The following is a 23,118-nucleotide window of genomic DNA, read 5'->3' as shown; positions in this document are numbered from 1 at the left end:
GCTGTACCTTAAATATGGTGACAGTTCATGTGTCAGGAGTGATGGAGGAGAGTCTTTGTTGTCAGAGGAGATTTGGATTAAACCTGTTGGATGTAGTGGGAGGAGAGGTGGGAATCTTGGAATTTATTCCTTTTTGAGTAAATAATATTAAATATATTAAGAACTTTGAAAAGTTCTTAATATATTTAATATTATTAATATATCAAAAAGTAACTAAACTGGGTGTGGGGTTTTTCTTATTGTCAGTTTAAAAAAAACCTGTTCATTTAAAGCTCACTTCTGTGATGAATTTCACCATTTGATGCAGTAACCACACCATTCAATTCCTATTTTTGTTCTAATTTCTGCCTTATTCCCATTCCAGAGGCGGATGCCCCAAACTTTTCGTGATCCAGCCACTGCTCCACTGAGGAAACTCTCCGTAGATTTGATCAAAACATACAAGCATATTAATGAGGTAATTATTAATATTTAACACTGCAGCTGGCTTCAGAGTGCACTGATGTTTGTTACAACACATGATTTACATGGATTTTCTACAAATTATCTCACCAAGAGATCCAAAAAAATCAGGTTTTCTCTCAGTTGTTCACGTCCTGTTTGAGGTCATGGCTGTCACTGTCCTGCTTTCTGTCCAGCACTCAGGAAATCTTTTATCCTGGGATTTATTTTCTGGTGTTTTCTAAACAAATGTTGAGCTTGCAGGACAAGGAGACACGGGTGGCACAAGCACACTTTGAGCTCAATAAAACTTTATTAATGTTTCTAAGAGCTTATAAGGAAAATGCTGAAGTGTTTTCCCTTAATTACTGAATGAAATATTATAGACAAATGGAAAATACAAAGTTGTTCAGGTTAATTCAGGAAAGCATCAGTTAGTTTCAATTTTTTCACAGTTAAAGGGAATGTGAAAGGTTTTTTAGTGATTAATGACTTCATGGAATTCTTTCCCAGTCTTGTGGGAACATCAATGGTAATTCTTGTTAGCATTTAGAATTTTCCTGTGTGCACAGTGTGCTGGGGTGTTCCTGTTCCTTTGGCACCTGTGAACTCCAGAGATCAGTGTTACTGCATTTATCAGTGTCATTATTTATTAATGGTAGAACATTTATCAGAATTATTACTATTATTAGTGTCAATACATTTATCAATTTTTGCTATTACTTATTAGTGTCAGTGCATTTATCAATTATTGCTATTACTTATTAGTGTCAATACATTTATCAATTATTGCTATTATTTATTAGTGTCAATACATTTATTAATTATTGCTATTATTTATTAGTGTCAGTACATTTATCAGTTATTGCTATTACTTATTAGTGTCAATACATTTATCAATTATTGCTAATATTTATTTGTGTTAGTACATTTATCAATTATTGCTATTATTTATTAGTGTCAGTGCATTTATCAGTTATTGCTATTATTATTTATTAGTGTCAGTACATTTCTTTAGCTCTGCTTTCTCAGTTCTTCAGTTCTTCAAGACTTTCCTTTGGACAAATGACCTGACTTCAAACACATCAACAGGAGGAGAGGCTTGTAGAAATTCCACTTTCAAACCACAGGATGCTGAATAAAAGTTGATTTTTCCTCTTTCTTGAGCTGCAGTTGTAATCAGGGCTCTTAAGGAAGCTCCTTTTCCCCTCCAGGTTTACTATGCAAAAAAAAAACGGCGGCATCAGCAGGGCCAGGGAGATGATTCCAGTCACAAAAAGGAGAGGAAAGTTTACAATGATGGTTATGATGATGACAACTACGACTACATTGTGAAAAATGGGGAGAAGTGGATGGACCGCTATGAAATCGACTCCTTGATAGGCAAAGGATCCTTTGGACAGGTAATGGCTCCTTAGGTGTTCATATCACAGTGGGGTTTAATTTGAAGTGCTGTTTCTGCTTTATTTTGAAATTAAAACTCTTTTTTCTCACTCTTGTTGTCCTGAGTGCCTGTTCAGACACTCCTGTCTTGTGCTGTTTCATGTTACTACAGAAAACATTTAATTATATTCCAGTATGTGTTGTGTTTTACAATGAGAAATCCTCCACCTTCTGCCATCTGCTGACATTTTTAACTGGAGTTTGGTTTTAGTTTGAGTTAGGTTTTTAGTTTGAATTGGGTTTCTAACTTAAAACAATAGTTAGTGCTGGGTCTTACCTCCTATACATTAATGTCATTACCAGCATTTGTTTTGACTGGTTGCAGCTTTAGCCAAGGCTGGAAGGAGGATGGAACTTTTATTTTGTTGGTTTTAGTTTTCCTCAGATTTACCAGTCCTTTTACAGTGTTGGTTTAGATCATTTTATTTGCATATAAAATGACATCACTGCAATAAATGCCACCAAATGAGTTGTAGCTTTATTGTATCATCAGAAGAAATAGAATTAAAAAGGAGAATTCTGAATTCAAAAAAGTGAACGAGGGAGTTTGGGTGGGGTTTGAAAGTTGGATTTCCCTGATGGATTTTTCTCTTGCAGGTGGTGAAGGCTTATGACCGAGTGGAGCAGGAGTGGGTGGCCATCAAAATCATCAAAAACAAGAAGGCTTTCCTAAACCAGGCCCAGATTGAAGTGAGACTGCTCGAGCTGATGAACAAACATGACACTGAGATGAAGTACTACATAGGTATGGAATCCATTACTCCTCATTTCTGTTGCAGTTGGAATGGTTTGGATCTTGCTGTGGAGCTTTGGCTGCTTTCAGCTGATGGCCAGATCTATTTTGGAATATTTCTGATGGTGTTTGGTGGTTCCTGCAACGCTGGTGGGTCCAGTGAGCTCAGGAATGTGGGGAGGAGCTGGAACCAAGTGTAGGAAGCCCAGCAGGACATGGAAAGGTGGGAGGAGAATTCCAAAGGTGAGAGAACAGGAATTTGGACAAGGATGTGTGGCAGGAAATGGCATCAGGGTGGGAGCAAAATGTTCCATCTCAGGTGAGTTGTAAAGGACACAGAAGGAACTGCTGTGGGATAATGGAGAAAACAAATCCATGGACACCAAGCTGACCAAAAATCCACCTTAATTAAAAATCTGAATTCTCCTGGTGCTCATATTCAAGATTTTGTGATGTCAGAAAGGGGAGCATTTTGCTTTTTCTCTGAAATGTTTTTCCTATTTCAGTTTTCTTGTGGCAACCTGAAGGTTTGACAGTGGCAAACCCTGCTGGCCTCTGAGCAGAGGAATGAGATGACTCTTTCACTTATTTAATGAAAAAAAAAGGCTTGGATTGGTTCCTTTCATAAACTGAAAGGAAATGAATACAGTTCCTTGGGAATATTGATCAGTTCTATTAATTGAAGTGATCAGCTTATAAACTGCAGTGATGTCATTGTGAATTTTAAATTATTATCACAATTAAATATTTCCTCTCTACATGTAAGGGAGTGATAACTTCTTTTGATTATATATTCCTTCACAAGTTTTTGGTTAATTCAGCTTTACTGAGGTGCTCCTGAGGATGTGAAAATGTCCTCTTGTCCTCCAAACATGGCAGAAATATTTTGTAAATAACACAGAACCAGGAAAAAACCTGATGCTCTTATTTTACTCAGTGCTCAGCTTTCTACACATTGATTAAAGCATTTAAAAGATGCTTTTAAATAAACTTCAAATATGCTTTTAACTTAAATTAAATGCTTAAATAAGATACTTAAACTTTTAAGTTTAAATAAACTTAAAAGATGCTTTATAAAAGATTTCACAAGATTTCCCAGTTTTACTGAGGTGCACCTGAGGATGTGAAAATGTCCTCTTGTCCTCCAAGCATGGCAGAAATAGTTTGTAAATAATCAGGAAGAAACCCAATGCTCTTGTTTTACTCAGTGCTCAGCTTCCTACATTTAAAAGATTTCACAAGTTTTTGCTCCCAAGGATGTGTAAAATGTTCCTCTGTACCCCAGGCATGGCAGAAATATTTTGTAAATAACTCAGAACCAGGAAAAAACCTGATGCTGTTGTTTTACTCAGTGCTCAGCTTTCTACACATTGATTAAAACATTTAAAAGATTTCACAAGTTTTTGCTCCCAAGGATGTGTAAAATGCCCCTCTGTACCCCAGGCATGGCAGAAATATTTTTTAAGGAACACAGAATGAGTTTAAAACCCCAGTCCTCTTCTTTTACTCCGTGCTCAGCTTCCTACACACTGATTAAAGCATTTAAAAGATTTCACAAGATTTCCCAGTTTTACTGAGGTGCACCTGAGGATGTGGAAATGTCCTCTTGTCCTCCAAGACAGAAACTTCTGCCTCCTTGGCAGAAATACTTGGTGAACACCACAGAACCAGGGAAAAAAACCGATGCTGTGTTATTTTATTGAGGGTCCTCCTTCCTCCACGCTGTGTTGTAATCACCCATCATTCTCAGAGTGCATTAATGACATTTTCTCCTTTTCCCTAGTGCATTTGAAGCGTCACTTCATGTTCAGGAACCACCTGTGCTTGGTGTTTGAGATGCTGTCCTACAACCTGTACGACCTGCTGAGGAACACCAACTTCCGCGGCGTGTCGCTCAACCTGACGCGCAAGTTCGCGCAGCAGATGTGCACGGCCCTGCTCTTCCTGGCCACCCCCGAGCTCAGCATCATTCACTGTGACCTAAAACCAGAGAACATCCTGCTCTGCAACCCCAAAAGGAGCGCCATCAAGATTGTGGATTTTGGCAGTTCGTGTCAGCTTGGGCAGAGGGTGAGTTTGGGGGGGAATGGGTGGGAATTGTCTTTGTGCTGGTGAAAAATGCAGGGTTTGTGAGTTGTAATACTCATCCAGCTCATTGAAGGTTCATTCATGATGGTTTTATGTGGTGTTCACACTCTCTGAACAATCCCTTTGCCCAGGATTTTACTCCTGGGAAGCTGAGAGGCCTCAGAGAAAAGGAAAACAATTCTGATCTCATTTGCTTCTCCTGTGCTGTGCCCATGTGGAATGTGTTTGGAGATTGTTCACCCCCAGGTGATTGTTCCAGTGCATTCTGCTGGGAGCTGTTTTCACTCCTTGGCCAATCAGGGCCAGGCTGGGTCAGGACTCTGGAGAGAGTCACCAGTTTGCATTATTGTCTTTTTAGCATTCAGTAAGTGTCCTTTCTGTATTCTTTAGTATAGTTTAGTATTCTTTAATATAATATAGTATTATAAAGTAATAAATTACCCTTCTGAGAACATGGAGTCAGCTTCATCATTCCTCCCTTCTGGGGAGATTCATCAGTTCAATTCAGATTCTTCATTCCTCCCTCCTGTTCTCTGGTCTGGGGGCAATGCAAACACAATAGTTTTAAAACAATAACTCAGTTTTAAATAGAGATCTACAAGAGCTCAGATTCTGAGTCTACAAGAGCTCAGAATCCCAGAATTGTCAAGGCTGGAAAAGATCTTTAAGATTAAGTCCAACCATGAAGCAGCAGCACCACGTTCACCACTAGACCAAGTCCAAAAGTGTCACATCCACACCTTTGTTTGAACAATTCGACAATCCACCACTTCCTTTAGTGCCCCAGTAGATAAAAATCCACTCTATGATAAATTTTCCATGGTTTTTTTCTTTCTCCTTGGCTGTGTTTTTGTGCTGTCAGTGGAGAATGCACCAGCACTTAATTGTAGAAATCTGCAGTGCTAATAAATAAAACAAAAAATTAGGTAAAAATAAATAAATAAAATACTCTTTTATTATCATCTTATTCCATCTACATTCCTCTTTCCATGAGCATTCCTTTAGCATGTCCCCTGTGTATTATTAGTGACACTGCAGATTGGATCTGTAGGAAAAGAATTCAGGAATTCATGACTGACTTCACCAATTGTCTCTTGAGGAGCTGGCACTGGTCAGTAGCACCCCACTGCTTTTTCCCAGAATAAATGTAGGGAGAATTGATTAGAAGGTGGAATATTGTATTAAAAGCAGCAATGAGACAGAGATTTAGATTAATAGAAGAACTTCTTGCTATAAACTAAAAGGAAGGGCTGAAGGAAGACACCAGGAGGTGAAATGACATCTGAATTATTTATCCAAATCCATTATTTATCAATAATAAGATAATTTTGGAATGTTAAGAATCACAATTACAAAAACATGACATGACTCAAGCTGAACTTCCTGCTTTTTTTGTGACCATAATATTTTCCTAAAAATTAACAGTTAAATACTTTTATTAATGTAATATGGATATATATTTTATTATCCCTGATACCTCATCTTTCCCTGCACCAAAATGGGATTTCATGGCAGCTGTGTTTTATCACTTGGGATTTTCATTCCCTTGGGATGCTGTGTGTGATTTTGACCTGGAGATGCTTTTCCTGCAGATATACCAATATATCCAGAGTCGTTTTTATCGCTCACCAGAGGTGCTACTGGGAATGCCTTATGACCTTGCCATTGATATGTGGTCCCTTGGGTGTATTTTAGTCGAGATGCACACTGGAGAGCCTCTCTTTAGTGGGGCAAATGAGGTAAGTTACCTACCAGAAACTGGTTCATTTTGTTGTTAATGCCCATCATGATTTTCATCTGTTTTTTGGAATGCATAAATTAGGAAAACTGGTAATTCTGATCAATAGCATGACTTTTGTCAGGACACAAAATAGCCTGTTCATAATTTTCTGTGTCTCCCTCTTACTCCTTAATTTGTTTTGTCCATGTTAAATTTTTCTTAAATTAATTAACTTAGAACTTAGAGAGTAGCTGACATTTGTGCCACAGCTGGGCTGGCTGTCACTTGTCCTTCACCAACCCATTTTATTTGGGACAGGTGGATCAGATGAATAAAATAGTGGAAGTTTTGGGGATACCACCAACCCACATCCTCGACCAAGCACCCAAAGCAAGGAAGTTCTTTGAGAAGTTGCCAGATAGCACTTGGAACTTGAAGAAGACCAAAGATGGAAAAAGGGTAAGTAAAACAATTAGGATAATTATAAATATATATAAAAAGTTATAAAATGGTGAGTTGTTACTTTGTTTTGCATCGTCTTACTGAAAATGCAGCTTTGTTGTTTATTTTGTTCTGTCTTGCCAATTAAATAACATTTCCTGTCGTGTTGAATAGTTTCCTGATTTGATTTGACTTTTGCTGTAGATTCTGTGCTTCACACACTGATCCCCAGCCATTCCTCCCTCCCCACAGGAATACAAACCACCGGGAACTCGCAAACTCCACAATATCCTGGGAGTTGAGACAGGAGGGCCTGGTGGGCGCCGTGCTGGGGAGTCAGGTCATACTGTAGCTGACTACTTGAAGTTCAAAGACCTCATCTTAAGGATGCTTGACTATGACCCCAAGACACGAATCCAGCCCTACTACGCCCTGCAGCACAGTTTCTTCAAGAAAACGGCGGACGAAGGTACCAACACGAGTAACAGCGTGTCCACGAGTCCTGCCATGGAGCAGTCACAGTCTTCAGGAACCACCTCTAGTACATCTTCAAGCTCAGGTGGGTTTTGGTCATCATCAGGTGATAAAATTCTGCTTCCTCATGTTGGGCACTGAACGGGCTCCCCAGGGAATGGGCAGGGCCCCGAGGCTGCCAGAGCTCCAGGAGCCTTTGGCCAGCGCTGCCAGGGGTGCCCAGGTGGGATTGTTGGGGGGTCTGTGCACATGGACTGGATTATCCTCGTGGGTCCCTTCCAACTCAGAATATTCCATGATTCTCTGAAATGTTATTTTTTTTTTCCACACTGTCAAAAAAATATCAGTCATGATCACTAAACAAGTATTTTAATCAGCTGGAACAGTTAAGCAGAAAACCCCCAAAAACCCAACTAGATGAGCAAAAATGTGAGTGATTAACACTGATCTTATACTTTCCCCTTGAAGCACTCGACAAATCTTTTATGCTGCCATTGTTTCCTAGCTGTAAATTCTGTGTCCCTTCAGTCACTGAGCATGTTGGGGTTTTCCAGGTGGATCTTCTGGCACGAGCAACAGCGGAAGGGCGCGGTCGGACCCCACGCACCAGCATCGACACAGCGGTGGGCACTTCACTGCTGCTGTGCAAGCCATGGACTGTGAAACACACAGCCCACAGGTAATGAAACACCTGACTGCAGCACCCATCAAACCATAGATCCTCCCCCTGTAGACCATTCATTGCTGTGTAGACAGAACTTGCTTTTTTAGTAGCCTTTAATCAGCTGTGTTGTTCCAGTGCTTCCTCTAGTGCTGTTGGCACCTTTCGAGGTTTGAGCTACAACATTTTGATTTCATTTGCTTTGCTTGTTGTCTCCAGGCTCCCGAGCCAGAAGTCAGGGCTTTGTTTTTCTAAGTGTTGTACAAATATTGTTATTATTACTATAATGTAAAGCTGCTCCTATAATTTTGACAAAGTCACTTATCAGACTTCCTTTAAGTGTTTGAAAATAACATCCAGGGTGTGCATTCATTTTTCTTAAGGTATATGTAGAAAGGTATTGGAAATTATTCTTAAGTACATGGCTGCATTTCTAGAATAGCTGTGCAGCTTCAAGGCTTGGTTAACGTTTTTGAAAAATGGGATAAATCCAAATAACCTAATCTCTCCTTTATTGTTCAAGATAGAAAAGTCTTGGAAGTTATTTTTAAGTACATGGCTGCATTTCTAGAATAATCCTGCAGCTTCAAGGCTTGGTTAACGTTTTTAAAAAATGGTATAAATATGAATAACTTAATCTCTCATGTGTTGTTCAAGATAGAAAATCTTGGAAATTATTTTTAAGGGCATGCCTGAAATTCTAGAAAAATTGTGCAACTGCAAGGCTTGGTTAAACTTTTAAAAAATTGACATAAATAGAAATAATCTCTCATATATTGTTCAAGAAAGAAAAGTCTTGGAAATTATTTTTAAGGGCATGCCTGAAATTCTAGAATAGTTGTCCAACTGCAAGGCTCGGTTAACATTTTTAAAAAGTGGCATAAATACAAATAACTTAATCTCTGATGTGCTGTTCAAGAACTGAGTGGATGTGACACTCAGTTGACAAGGCGGTCAGAGGTTGGATGGTCTTGGATGGTCGGATGGTCTTGCATGGTCTTGGATGGCTGGATGATATTGGATGGTTGGATGGTCTTGGATGGTTGGTTGGTCTTGGATGGTTGGATGGTCTTGGATGATTTTGGATGGTAGAATGATATTGGATGATATGGGATGGTCTTGGATGATATGGGATGCTTGGATGGCCTTGGATGGTTGGATGGTCTTGGATGATATTGGATGGTTGGATGGTCTTGGATGGTTGGTTGGTCTTGGATGGTTGAATGGTCTTGGATGGTCTTGGATGGTTGGATGGTCTTGGATGGTTGGATGGTCTTGGATGATATGGGATGGTTGGATAGTCTTGGATGGTCTTAGATGGTCTTGGATGGTCTTAGATGGCCTTGGATGGCCTTGGATGGTTGGATGGCCTTGGATGGTTGGATGGTCTTGGATGGTCTTGGATGGTTGGATGGCCTTGGATGGTTGGATGGTCTTGGATGGTCTTGGATGGTTGGATGGTCTTCTCCAGCCTTTGTGATGGTGTGACTGGGTGGAAGGACAGCGGTGAGTCAGCGTTGTCATTGGAATTTTGCAGGTTCGGCAGCAGTTTCCCCCTCCCATCGGTTGGACAGCCACCGAAGCTCCCACCCAGGTCACCGTGGAGAACCACCCGGTTCAGGAAACCACCTTCCACGTCAACCCTCAGCAACAGAACGCATTACACCATCACCACGGCAACAGCTCCCACCACCACCACCATCACCACCACCACCACCACCACCATGGACAGCAAGCCTTGGGCAGCCGGACCAGGCCGAGAGTCTACAATTCTCCAACAAACAGCTCCTCCACCCAGGATTCTATGGAGGTGGGCCACAGTCACCACTCCATGACATCCCTGTCTTCCTCAACTACTTCTTCCTCTACATCTTCCTCCTCTACTGGTAACCAAGGCAATCAGGCCTATCAGAACCGCCCAGTGGCTGCTAATACCTTGGACTTTGGACAGAACGGAGCTATGGACATGAATTTAACAGTCTACTCTAATCCTCGCCAAGAAACTGGCATAGCTGGACATCCCACGTACCAGTTTTCTGCTAATACAGGTCCTGCTCATTACATGACTGAAGGACACCTTGCCATGAGGCAAGGCATTGATAGAGAAGAGTCTCCCATGACAGGAGTTTGTGTTCAGCAAAGTCCTGTGGCTAGCTCGTGACTAAACTGAAACTAAGTTTGTTTCTTGTGTGTTTTTATAGAAGTGGTGTTTTTCCAAAAAAAAAAAAAAACAAAGTGCAAAGCTGCTTGAATCAGAAGGAGATAAACTCACTGAACCGCTACAGGAGGGCAAAGTTGACTATTTTTTTAAACTTGAAAAGATTGCAAAGGGACAATGAAGTTTTTTGTTTTGTTGGTTTTTTGCTGGGGGGAGGTTTTTTTGGTTGGCTTTTTTTTTTTTTTTTTTTTTTTTTTTTTAAGAGCCATGTCTGGACCCACCTTAACAGATAGCTTAGTGGTGTTCACCTTTTGCTTCCCCCATTTTAACTTGCCACAACCTAGTCATAGCTTGGTTTTTTTGGGGAGGGGTTTTGATTTTTTTTAATTTTAATTTTAATTTTTTTTTTTTTTGCTCTCATTCGACAGGGGTTATTGTTCAAATGTTAGTCATAGTTGCAAACTAGTTTCTTTTTAAAGGCATTGCACATGATTTCTAAAAAAAGGCCCTTTGAAGTTTTTTGGGTGGGAGGGGGAGTGAGTAATATATATATTTTTTTTAGTTCCCCAAACAACCATGGGCACAGAAATGCAGTACTGTAAGAAAGAGGGACCTTCAGATTACACAAATATATTATTCTTCAGCTGTAAAAAGGGACGGTTGTGACGGAGTTTGTGAGGCACATTGAGCATGCGAAGTGGCGGTGAGCAGAACTCTCCTTTTCTGAATCTACTGAGGATCAAAGCAGCAATTGTGATGGGAACCCTGTGGGTGCCACCTTTTGGAGCCCACGGGCAGTTAGGATGGAAATCTGACTGGTTTCATAACTGAGGTGCACTGAGAAGCAATCAACGGGTCGGTCCTGGCCAGTCCTGGGGAGGTCTAAGTGGTGGTCTTTGGGATAACCTTTGGCCTTATGGATTTGGACTCTTAAGTTAGAAGAGCCTACCATTTCAGATGCAATCACTTTTGGACATGCTTTTGCAGACAGTCCTTAATGCTGAAAACACAGAGAATGGGTAATTCAAGAGGCCTTTCTTTTAAAATAGACTTTTGTGACCCACTTATTGTAAGGTATTGCAAGGTCACTTTGCGTGTGTCATAAAGTTGACTTCCTTATTGGTTGAAGGTCACAGGAGTAGTGGTTTGCGTTTGATGGAAATAGCTACAACTGTGTCCCTTCCTGCTTTTTACTTTTTTCTTTTGCTTTTTCTCGGCACGTGGTTTTCTCCACCATTACTTCTGCACAAAGACGTCTTCTGTTCATCCTGAACATTTTTAAAAAAAAAAAAAAATGCAGAATTTTATGTGACTGCTTTTTTGCCTCACAATTATGCTGTGAATTTTACAAAAATTTATTTTCTTTTTTGATAATTTATTGTACCAAAGCTGTTTTTATAGCACATAGATGTCTGTAACCAATAATGTAGCAGTTCTGCACTTTGACACAAGGTGTAACTAGACCATTTTTAAATGTCAGTTGAAAAATTATGGCTGTACTATTGCTTAAACAAAACTGGAACTGTCGTTGAATTCATAGCCAATACATTTACAGCAATCTGTGTACTGAAGATAATAGATTGACATCTACTTGGAGACTATAACATCTGTTACATTATCAATGTGTTCAGGCTTCTGAAGGTTAAAAGGGACACTAGATCCAGAAGCTATGAAACCAGCAGTTGATTCTTGTATTCCTTATTAACAGAGTTGTAAACTTGAAGGCAAAGACCTTGATTGCATGAACAGGTCCAAAAAAACAATAGGCTGAGTAAAGCAAAACCCTCAAGGGAGACCTGAGGTTAGCAGGCTGTATTTAACAGGTGCCTAATTTTTGGGTAACGCTGCCTTAATATAACACAGTCAGCTTGGCAGTTGCAAAATTTATGGGCCCATCCAAGAGATTTTTTTTTTTTTTTTTTTTTTTTTTTTGTGGGAAAAGGAAAAAAAAAAACCAAACAGCTGCGTGAGGAAAAACACCTTGGTGAAAGAATGAAGGTGAGTTCCTAGCTTGCCCATCCCAGATGAACAGTGTTGCCCATCCTCTCTTACAGAAGCAGTGATCTACCTCTGCCAGCCAGCCCTTGGAAAAGTTAATTTTAGCAGCAAATGGTCAATTCCATGCGGCCAAGTCGTTTTTTCAGTGGAAAAGGTGGAATTTTTTATACTCACAGTGGCAACACAGCAGCTGACTACCATGTAAATGGGAAGGAATCCTTGGGATTAGGGGTTTTTTTTTGTAAATCATGATTTTCTTATCAGATATTTCTTTTTGTACTGACACATCAACCCTGTGGATGAAAGCAGATTTTTTTTCTTCCCCCCCCCCCCCCCCCCCCCTTTTTTTGTTTTGTTTTATTTGGTTTGGTTTTCTTTGGAAGCTCAGTAATTCAGAGAAGTTTATGAGATTGGGAAGGCTGTCACCTTAGAAAAGAATGCTGAGTTTAGCAATATCAACTAAAAGGAATCTTACTGCTGCCTAGGAATAGAAGGGTCATGTGGAATCTGGGTAACACCACGCGCCACCCCTTAGCAAGCGCCAAAAAACCCCCACCAAACCTAAAGCAGTTCAAAGAAATAACCTCTACATCAAGAAGAAAACAAACAAACAAACAAAAAAAAATTCATCAAATCCAGTGCTTCTGCATACTGTGTTATGTTACAGTCCAGTTTTGTGTGCTTTACTACACAGTTTGGTTACAGGACTTCTGTGCATTGTAAACATAAACAGCATGGAAAAGGTTAAATACCTGTGTTCAGATTGTAAGATCTAGTCCGGACTTGCTGTGTATATTGTAACGTTAAATGAAAAGACAAGCCCTTTGTATTATAGTCATGCAGTCTTATGTATGATAAACAGTTGAATAATTTGTCCTCAGACTCTTTACTGTGCTTTTTAAAAAGGAAAAAAGAGAAAAAAAGAAGGAAAAAAAAAAAAAAAAGGTAATTTAAGAAAAAAACGAAGAAAAAAAATGTAAAACGTAGTAAGTCTTCCTATGCAATGAACCTACTCCAAGCCATGGTATGGTAGGTATAATTATACTATAATATGTAAATATCAGATACATTGAAACAGACTTAAAAATATGAAAGTAAAAGTTGGAGGCCTAACAGCTAATTTGGAGTTTTTGATTGAAAACCAGCGAGGTCTGCAAATCAGTGATGTGTGAACACAGCTCTGCTTGATTCTCATGGACTGTGCTTGTAGTTTGGGTTCTTTAATCCTCATCTCTCAGTCTGAGTGTTCTGATGTGCTCTGCAGCTTCCTCCCCATCCCAGCTGAGCTGGTTTGGAGACCGTGGAATGGGATTTTGGGACTGGTTATCCCCAGAGCCCAGCCCAGCTCCTCCTGCACCACCAACTCGCTGGCTGTGGGTGCAGTAGGACCTAGTCTGGAAAAAGCTGATTTTCCTGGAGATTCTTCCAAGTGGGAGGAGTTTTCCCTGTCTCTGGAGTGATTCAGCCAGGTTATTTCCAGGCTCCCAGTCCTCCTTCAGCTCTGGGACTGCTGAGCTGCAGCTGGTGGTCACCAGAGCCTGGCAGAAGGAGGAGTAACAGCTCCACTTTAAAACTATTCCACGTAAAAATATGTTCACTTGATGAACCTCCTTAAATCCTTTAAAGCTCTTGTGGCTCTTCTGAAAGCTCAGATGTTTTCAAAGCTGTTGTAGAAGCTGGAATTGCTGCACACAGCCCCTGGGAGTGCTGCCAGTCCTGCTGGGCGTGTGCAGGAGGTGCAGGTACATCCTTGGAGCTCTCACTCGCTTCCTTGTCTGTTTATCCCTGCCAGGATTGCAGTTTTCAACCTTTCAGCCTCAGTTCTTTGCATTAAAAGATTGTAAATTTAGATGGTTCTCCATCCTGATTGCTCAGTCCTTGGGGAATGGCTGCTCTGCCAGGATTTAGGATTCCCTCCTGTAAGTACCGTGGTGTCTGCAGGGGCCTGGATGTCTCAAGGCTTGGACTCACCTGGAAATGTGACTTCATCTCCATTAGTTATCACTCTGCCATCCTTGTTTTCATCACACCATCCATGTGCTTATATTTTATACTGGACAACTGAAAAAAGGTTTGAAGATCCTCTGTGGAAGAATTCCTGTTGAAGCCCATCAGGAACATCCTTCCTAATGAGGGAGTGAGTGCAAACTCCAGCCTGGTGACACAGAACCTGTTGTGTTGGTTTATACAACAAATTCATCCCAGTAAGATCAGTCTGGAACTTCTGGATAGAAAGGAAATGTCTGTCAGGTCAAAAATACACAGGGAAGTGGCTGCAGAGTAGAGACACTGCTGAGCATGGATCTCCTGAGGGTGGCTGGTGTTCAGCCTGACTTTTGGATTGTTTATTTATTGGAATTCTCTCAGGGGGCCCTCGTGGCTCTGCACAAGTCCCTGCCAGGAGGGGACAGCCAGAGAAGGGTCAGGCTCTGCTCCCAGGGCACAGGGACAGGAGCAGAGGGAACTGGGGCTGGGCCAGGGCAGGCTCAGCTTGGCCAGCAGCAGGAATTTGCCCATGGAAAGGGGGCTCAGGCCTTGGCAGGGGCTGCCCAGGGAGCTCTGCAGTGCCCATCCCTGCAGGTGTCCCCTGGAGGTGGCACTGAGTGCTCTGGGCTGGGCACAAGGTGGCCATGGGGCACAGCTGGCACTGCCTGGGCTGGGAGGGCTTTTCCAACCTAAATGATTCTTCAGGGGGGACTAAATTCAAAAAGATCTTACAGCCCATCCAGTCCCACCCCCTGCCATGGACAGGGACAGCTCCCACTATCCCAGGCTGCTCCAAGCCCCAGCCTGGCCTTGGACCCTTCCAGCCACAGCTGCTGTGGGCACAAAGCCCAAGCTGATCACCAAAAAGCACATCACCAATCTCCATGAAAAGGTGCATTTTGAACAGGATATGCTTTGACTCCTTTCCACTTCTCTGATGGTTCAAGTTTTACCAGCCATGAGGCCAGCCTGCTTCAGGTCTTGCTCCTCTCCTCAGTCTCTTGGGCCTCATATTTGATAATTTGGGCATGGGCACAGCTGGGACTCCATGGGCTGGGAGGGCTTTGCCAGCCTCAGGGATTCTGGGATTCTGGGCTATTTTACTTGGAATGATTCATGTTAAATGCACAATACCTGCCCAGCAAAGCAGGCCCCCAGTGGTTTTCTGTTCCACATCCCTGTTTTTGTGGGGTTCTACAGGAACAGCTCCACGTTGGAAATTTGCAGTTGGTTTTTGGGTTTCTACCTTGTGGGCTGTTCCTCCCTCACTGATGAAGGTGCCTTGATTTGATTTCAGCAGTTCTCCATAGGAGCCCTGTTGAAATTCATGGGGTCTGCCTAAACCTGAGGGGTTCGTAGCTGCTGCTCATTATGTTTTGTGGTGGATGTTCTGGAGCATCAGAGTTAATCACAGCTGGGGCTGCTCACTGGAGAAGGCTCCAGGGAGAGCTCAGAGCCCCTTCTGGTACCTAAAGGAGCTCCAGGAGAGCTGGAGAGGGACTGGGGACAAGGGATGGAGGGACAGGACACAGGGAATGGCTTTCAGCATTAAGGAGCTGGATTTAGGTTTAATATAAGAAAGACATTTTTTACCATGAGTGGTAAAACACTGGCAAAGGTTGTGGCTGCCCCTGGATCCCTGGCAGTGCCCAAGGCCAGGTTGGACACTGGGGCTGGAGCAGCCTGGCACAGTGAGAGGTGTCCCTGCCATGGCAGGGGTGGCACTGGGTGGGCTTTGAGGTCCCTTCCCACCCAAAGCTTTCTTTGATTCTGTTAAAAACGGGTAAAAACTTCTCAAATCCGTTGTGTGATCACTGAGTCCTGCTGAGCACTGACTTACGAATCTCTTGCAAAATCACAGGAATTTTAACAATTTCTTGAAACTTCAGGTTTTATGGGTATTGCTTGTGGTGTTGTGTAATAAAAGAGGAGCGTGGCTAAGGCAGGAGAAGTTAATAACCAAATCCCCCTCCTGTAGGCCTCCCCTTGAGAAAGGAGGTGGATTTAAAGGATGTTGATTGTCCAAAAGCAGGGAGTTAATGATTGGAAAATGATAAATGGAAAATCAAATGTTTGTTCTAAAGAAATAAATGGAAGATCTCAAGCAGAACATCCAAAAAAAAAAAAAAAAATCTTTCTTCAGGATGTCTCTTCCCCTTCCCCAGCTGGGGACATCTTCACCCCTTCCTGTCATTTTCCAACCTCTTTTTCCCTTCAGATTTTCCTGCCAGCCAGCTCAGGCAGGAATCCAGGACTCCTTCCCTTCAATAGCAGCAGCTGGTGGATGGAATGGATAGTTCTGGGACTGCAGGGATGATGGTGATGATGGTGATGATGGTGATGATGGTGATGATGATGATGATGATGATGATGATGATGATGATGATGATGATGATGATGATGATGGAGTTCCCTTTACCCAGGACAGGAAGAAAGGCTCGTCCAGGACGGAGCACATTGAGCTGAACTCAGCAAAGCCTTTCCTAATTTGTACTCGAAGGAAAGTCCCACTCTGGAGACATTTGGAGCCAAGAATAAGCTGAGGGACTTCAACCACAGAGTCATGGAATGTCCTGAGTGGGAAGAATCCACAGAGTTCACCCATCCCAGCTCCTGGCCCTGCCCAGACCCCCCAACAATCCCAACAATCCCAATCCCTGTCAGAGCTGCCCAAGCCCTCCTGGAGCTCTGGCAGCCTCAGGGCTGTGCCCAGTGCCCGTTTGGGAATTCAGTTCTCAAAGCTTGAGTGTCACAGCCTCAGTGACCTGGGAGAAGAAATGCAGGAATTTCAGGAGCCAGGGCCTGGAAAAGCAGAGCTGTTCCAGAGCTCCTTCATGGGAACAGTGGTGGAGTTTTGTCACAAGTCCAACCTGGTCACTTTGGCTAGAAGAATTTCAGTGCTCTTTCCATTTGGTTTTCAGTTGAAGCTGTAGCTCATTTCCCTCTTCAGGAACACTTCAAAATCTTTTCTGCCCCCTCCCAAACTCCTGTCCTTTCTCAGTGCTTCCTTCCCCTGCTTTCCACTCTGACCCTTCTCCCCTTTCCTAAACTTCTTCTTCCTTTTCACATTTTCCCCTCCTTTTCCCATCTTTCAGCTTTGAATTTTCCCTCTGCTTTTCTTTTCCCCCTTCTTTTTCCATCTCTGCCTTTCCCTTCTTTCCCCACTGCTTTTTCCTCTTTTTCCTCCAATCTTTTCTGTTTTTCCTTCTCCCTGTATTTCTTTATTCTCTTCCTCTCTTTTCACAGCTTTTCCTGTGTCTTCCTTGGTTTTGTTTTCCTGCCATTCTTCCCCTGTTTTTTCTTGCTCCCTTCCTCTCCCTCCTCCTTCCCCTTTTGGTTTCCTCCCAAGTCTTTCCTTTCCCCCCCTTTTTCTTCTTGGTGCTTTCAGATTTTCCCCTGCTTTGACTTTTCCTCCCTTCCTTTGAGTTCTCTTCCATTATTTTTTCAGGATCTTTCTACACCCCCCATTTATTTTCATTACTCCTCCCTGTATTTTCTCTTTTCACTTCCCATCTTTCCTGCTTGGTTTTTTCCTGCCTCTCTTTCCCCCCTTGATTTGCATTTGTTTTCCCCAACTTTGCTCTCCCTTCAGGTCTTTTCCCCCCTCTTCTTTCCAATCTTTTTTCTTTTCCCCTGCATTTCCCCCCATTATTTCAATACTTTCTGGGTGCTTCTGTGCTTCCTTCCCTCACTTCAGGGCTTTTCAGATTTCTTCCCCTTCCTCCTCCACTTTTTTTCCAGATGATTTCCAGGTGCATTTCTTCTTCCCTTTGCTCATTTTTCCATCCCCTCCTTGCTTTGACTTTTTCCATTTTTCCCATCTCTTCCATGCTTTTCCTGGCTAATTTAATTTCTTTTTTCCCCTCTCCTTCCCTTTTCCTTGCTTTTTATTCTTACCTTTTCCTTTTGTTTCATGCTGTTATTCCCACTCTCTATCCTTTTCAATACTTAAGAAACTTTTCTCTGCTTTTCAGATCCTTTCCTTGCTTTTCCCTTCCCTTTTCCCTACTTTTCCCATTCCCACTGCCTGCAGTGCTTTGGCTTAATTTTCACTGATTTTTCAGGTATTTTCTTTCTTCTCCATTCCTTTTCATAACCCTCTTGATTCCCTTCTTTTCCTTTTCCTCCTTTCCTTTTCCTTTTCCTTTTTCCTTTTCCTTTCCTTTTCCTTTTCCTTTTCCTTTTTCCTTTTCCTTTTCCTTTTCCTTTCCTTTTCCTTTTCCTTTTCCTTTTCCTTTTCCTTTTCCTTTTCCTTTTCCTTTTCCTTTTCCTTTTCCTTTTCCTTTTCCTTTCCCTTTCCCTTTCCCTTTCCCTTTCCCATCCTTGTAACTCTTCCTGTTTATTCTCACTCCTTTGCAGGTATTTTCTCCCCCATCCTTTTCTTTATTCTCACTTTTTGGAGGAAAATTTCCCTTTTTTTGTTTGTTTTGTTTGTTTTTTTTGTTTTTTTTTTTTTTTTTTTTTTTGTTTGTTTGGTTTTGGTGCTTTTTCCCCCTACATAACTTTAACTTGATCCTACTGTAAATGCTCCATTAATAACTTTTAATTCTCTTTCAACTATTTCCCCTTTTTCTGTTTAGTTTTATGTCTTTATAACCTTTTGTTTTACAGGTGTGAAAATGGCTGAGAGAGCTTTTCCTCCCTAAATTGGAAATTTCCTAAAGGAAAATGGAAAAAATCTTGGCTGTCCCAACCTGTCCTGGCTCAAAGTTTTTCTCATTTTCTGGATCCTCAGCAGACATTTGGGAAAGGGTGATGGCAAATCCCAGAAATGCTGTGGAAACTGGGACAAAGTTCATGAAAGCTGTGAGAAACCTGAGCAACCTCCCTGGGGCTGGAATCCTGGGAATGGCACTGGGATATCACAGCTCCATGGAAAGGCCCAGGGGGGAAGGAGAAGAAAGGATGAGGGGAATGGAAAAGCTCTCCTGGATGGAGACTGGAAGGCAAAGGCCTTGATGGCAGGTCCAGAAAAATAACAGGCTGAGGGAAGCAAAAGGGGAGCAGGCTGGATTTAACAGGAGCCTGATTTTGGGGTGGCTTTGGAAAGAATCAGGCTGATTATTTAATGAAATAAAACAAAACCAAAACCCTGTAGAAATTAAAAATACACCAGGTATTTATATTGGTATTTATATTGGTATTTATATCAGATCTTCTGCACAACTTTGTCTTTCTGAGGTGAAATTGTTTTGCTTGAAAAGTTGAATGGACTGGAATTTTGGAGTGGGAAAATCCAGATTTTATCCATGTGGTGTCGCTCACTGGATCCACTGGGAAAGCCCCAGAGATCTGATGGGTGATGGTAAATCAGAATTAGCACACTGAGGAGAACCCCCCTCAGCCCTGGGGCATCAATCCCAATTATTGAAGGTTAGGAAAAATTTCTTGGCTACTAAAAAGTGCCCAAAAAGCTGCTGGAGCCATCCTGGGTGTCTGTGGAATCCGGGAGGAGATGCCCCAGGAGATCCTGGTCTGTGTCCATGGAAGGGCACAGGTCCAGAAAAATAACAGGCTGAGGGAAGCAAAAGGAGAGCAGCCTGGATTTAACAGGTGCTGATTTTTGGGTGGCTTTGGAAAAAATCTGGCTGATTAGTTAATGAGAAAGACAAAAAAAAAAACCTGTATAAATTAAAATAAACCTGGTATTAATATTGTATTTATATCATCTTCGCAAAACTTTGCTTTCTGATGTGATTGTTTTGCTTGAAAAGTTGAAATGGACTGGAATTTTGGAGTGGGAAAATCCAGATTTTATCCATGTGGTGTCGCTCACTGGATCCACTGGGAAAGCCCCAAAGAGCTGATGGGTGATGGTAAATCAGAATTAGCACACTGAGGAGAACCCCCCTCAGCCCTGGGGCATCAATCCCAATTATTGAAGGTTAGGAAAAATTTCTTGGCTACTAAAAAGTGCCCAAAAAGCTGCTGGAGCCATCCTGGGTGCCTGTGGAATCCGGGAGGAGATGCCCCAGGAGATCCTGGTCTGTGTCCATGGAAGGGCTCCCAGGGCTGCCCTGCAGCTTCTCCCTCATCCCAAACCCATGCCCAGCCCCAGCTGCATCCCAGGAAAGGCTCCTTGTCCCTCTTTCCTTGAGCTCTGGCCAAACTCCCACAGCTGGGAGCTGGGGCAGGCGTGGTTTAAAATCCAGCCAAGGCTTTAGGGGGTAATGGGAGAAGGAGGGAAAGCAGATCTGAGCAGGGCTTTTTCTCCTGACTTGTTTTCCCTCAAATCTGGAAAAATTCTGAGCAGTAACTCCCCATCATTCCCTGAAATAAACTTCACTCTGCCTGGGTGGAAGGGCCTGCTTGAAAAATATTAAGAATATTGAAGTTGCAGTGGGTTCCTGACACATCTGACAGGGTCTGCTGGGCTCCAATTTCAGCTGCTGCTCTGCCAGCCCTCGGCTCTCCCAAATTCTGAGCCTATCTTTAGAAGCAGCAGCCTCCCAAATTCTGCTGGGCCTCATGCTCTGCACTGAGGCTGCAGGAGGAGTTCAAGCCAATTCAAACAAGTGCCCCAGCATTCATTCTTTGCACTTTTAGCTGCTTTCACTTCACTGGAAGGTGAAGTTAACCCAGCTAAAGTTCTCTTAAAGAGAAAATTTAAATGAAATCTGCTTTGCCCTGGGACACTGCTGGTGCATTTGTTAACTGGGAGGATTTATCCCACACACCCTGGGGGGAATTCTCCTAAATATTGATTTGGGAGAAGGAGAGAATGTTCATCTGTGCCTTCATCCAAAACAGGGTGGGCAGCAGGAAAGGGACTGGGATTGGGAGTGGGAATAGGGTTGGGATTCTGCCCTGCTCAGGTGATTTCCCACCTGCAGAGCTGCCCCAGCCCTGGCCCAGCCCTGGAGGAGCTGGAGCTGCTGCAGAGAGCCCAGAGGAGGCTCCAGGATGGGCAGAGGGCTGGAGCAGCTCTGCTGGCAGGAAAGGCTGGCACAGCTGGCATTGCTCACCTGCACAGGAGAAGCTTTGGGCTGAGCTCAGGGTGGCCTTGCAGGGCCTGGAGGAGCCCCAGGAAAGCTGGAGAGAGACAATTCCCAGGAGATGCAGGGACAGCAGCCAGGGAATGGCTCCCAGTGCCAGAGGGCAGGGCTGGCTGGGATCTTGGCAATGAGGAATTGTTCCCTGGCAGGGTGGGCAGGGCTGGGATGGAATTCCATCCCTGGATCCCTGGCAGTGCCCAAGGCCAGGTTGGACACTGGGGCTGGAGCAGCCTGGCACAGTGGGAGGTGTCCCTGCCATGGCAGGGGTGGCACTGGGTGGGCTTTAAGGTCCCTCCCAACCCCACCATTCCATGATTCCATGAAAAGAAATGTCTTTGGACACATCCCCTTGTCATGGGGAGAGTAAACTCAGGAGTGTGCAGCCCCTTCCCTCTGCTCTGCAGTGGTGGTGAGCCCTGATTTTTGTGTCAAGGCTCTCATTCTGACAATGAAGCTTCAGACAAACTCCATTTTTTTTTCTGAGTTACAAACCCTGCTGCAAAGATCTGTGACAAGGGAGCTTTTTATAAAGGATTGTTTCAGCCTTGCATCTTTTTGGTTCTGTTGGAATAATTTCTCTTTTGGGCACAAAGTGACCCAGCAAATAAGAGAAATGATGACAGTTCTGCTGGATGGGTGTCCCTGCTCCTTCCCTGTGGGAACAGGGAATGTGCTGAGGAGTTTGGGATTTATCTCAAGTGAGAGACAAAGAAAAAAAAAAAGAAACAAAGAAAGAAACAAAGAAAGAAACAAAAAACCCCAAGTCCAAACCCAGGGTTCTGGGGTTTGTCTGGGTGTACCATGGGCAGAGAAACTTCCCAAGTCTGAATTCCCCAACTTGGGAAAACCAAAAAGATCTTTTGATGCTCATCAGGGAATTTTAAAAGCTCCAATGCAGCAAAAGTGGGATTTGTGCTGTTTCTGGGGCAGGAAGGCAGAAGTTCTAACTGAGAGCAGGATGCATCAGCAGAACAGAATTCCAGAAGGGGAAAGCCACACTTGATGGATCAGATAAAGTGCAGAGGCTGCAACTGTCACCACAGAAATAACTGAGAGTGGATTTGAGGTAAGGGATACGAAGGAGGAGCAGCTATTAATAATGAGAGACATGGGAAAAATCCCACAGGCACCCGGGGGGGAAACCTGAGAGCACAAATGCTGCGGGGAGGATCTGTAAAAATAGCCAAGGCATCTTTGCAGGGGATGCTTCTCAGTCCTGCCACTGCAGGAATGCAACACAAAATGCAGCTTTCTAGAGCTGGAGGGCCCTTAGCAAGTGAAGGTTTCTGGAGCTGACCAAGCCCAGAGAGGAGGAAAAGCCTTGGAGAAACAGCTGGGCTGTATCAGGTGACTGGGTTTGGTCCAGGGTGCAGAGCAGGAGCACTTGGACACATCAGTCAAGGGTGGGACGTGACAGGAACAGAGTGGAGGGGATGAAGCTCAAAGAAAGTGAGGAATTAAAGGGAACCACGAGGCTCCCTTTAAATTTCTCCTTTAGATTTCCCCTTTAAATTTCTCCCTTTAGATTTCCCCTTTCCACCCTTGGGAAATCCATCCACCCTTCTCGTGCAATTCTGGTTTTTAATAGGCAAGGACTGGGGTTTTTCCTGAGATAGGATTGGGATATGGAGGAAAGAAAAGAGTGGAAAAGGGAACACCTGGGTGGGCTCAGGGATCTTCCCATGAAGGGCAGCTGAAGGAAGAGTCTGGCTGAGAGCTCCCTCTTCCCATCTCTGTGCGTGATTTGAGCCTCTCTGACTGATTTGCACTTTACAGCAGAAACATTTACCAAAAACCCCACTTTCCTCTGATTTTCAGTATTAATATAAAAATCCAGGCTGTCATGGGGGAGGTTTGGAGTCCCTGTCTGTGGGAGTGCTCAGGAACAGTCTGGATGTGGCCTTGGGGACAGGGTTTGGGGTGATGCTGCTGGGGCTGGGGTGGCACTGGGTGATCCTGTAGGGCTCTTCCCACCTTGAT

The 23,118-nt window shown here is 43.2% G+C and overlaps 1 protein-coding gene across 2 annotated transcripts in view; it reads left to right on the top strand.

Moving 5' to 3' along the window:
• DYRK1A (dual specificity tyrosine phosphorylation regulated kinase 1A) overlaps nucleotides 1-13,037 on the top strand; it is a 77,270-nt gene extending 64,233 nt beyond the window's left edge. For both annotated transcript variants that reach the window (XM_050971710.1, XM_050971673.1), the window contains exons 4-12: nucleotides 365-457; nucleotides 1,656-1,844; nucleotides 2,482-2,629; nucleotides 4,401-4,687; nucleotides 6,298-6,444; nucleotides 6,744-6,884; nucleotides 7,119-7,425; nucleotides 7,895-8,019; nucleotides 9,539-13,037. In XM_050971710.1, coding sequence (XP_050827667.1) covers nucleotides 365-457; nucleotides 1,656-1,844; nucleotides 2,482-2,629; nucleotides 4,401-4,687; nucleotides 6,298-6,444; nucleotides 6,744-6,884; nucleotides 7,119-7,425; nucleotides 7,895-8,019; nucleotides 9,539-10,162 — 2,061 coding nt within the window. In that variant the 3' untranslated portion in view covers nucleotides 10,163-13,037. The remainder of the gene's footprint in view (nucleotides 1-364; nucleotides 458-1,655; nucleotides 1,845-2,481; nucleotides 2,630-4,400; nucleotides 4,688-6,297; nucleotides 6,445-6,743; nucleotides 6,885-7,118; nucleotides 7,426-7,894; nucleotides 8,020-9,538) is intronic.
• Nucleotides 13,038-23,118: the final 10,081 nt, after the last annotated feature.

This window comes from Serinus canaria, chromosome 1 (genome assembly GCF_022539315.1).
Source record: "Serinus canaria isolate serCan28SL12 chromosome 1, serCan2020, whole genome shotgun sequence".
Taxonomy (NCBI): Eukaryota; Metazoa; Chordata; class Aves; order Passeriformes; family Fringillidae; genus Serinus; species Serinus canaria.
The sequence above is the reverse complement of the archived record's forward strand: the minus strand, read 5'-3'. Positions and strand labels throughout refer to the sequence as shown.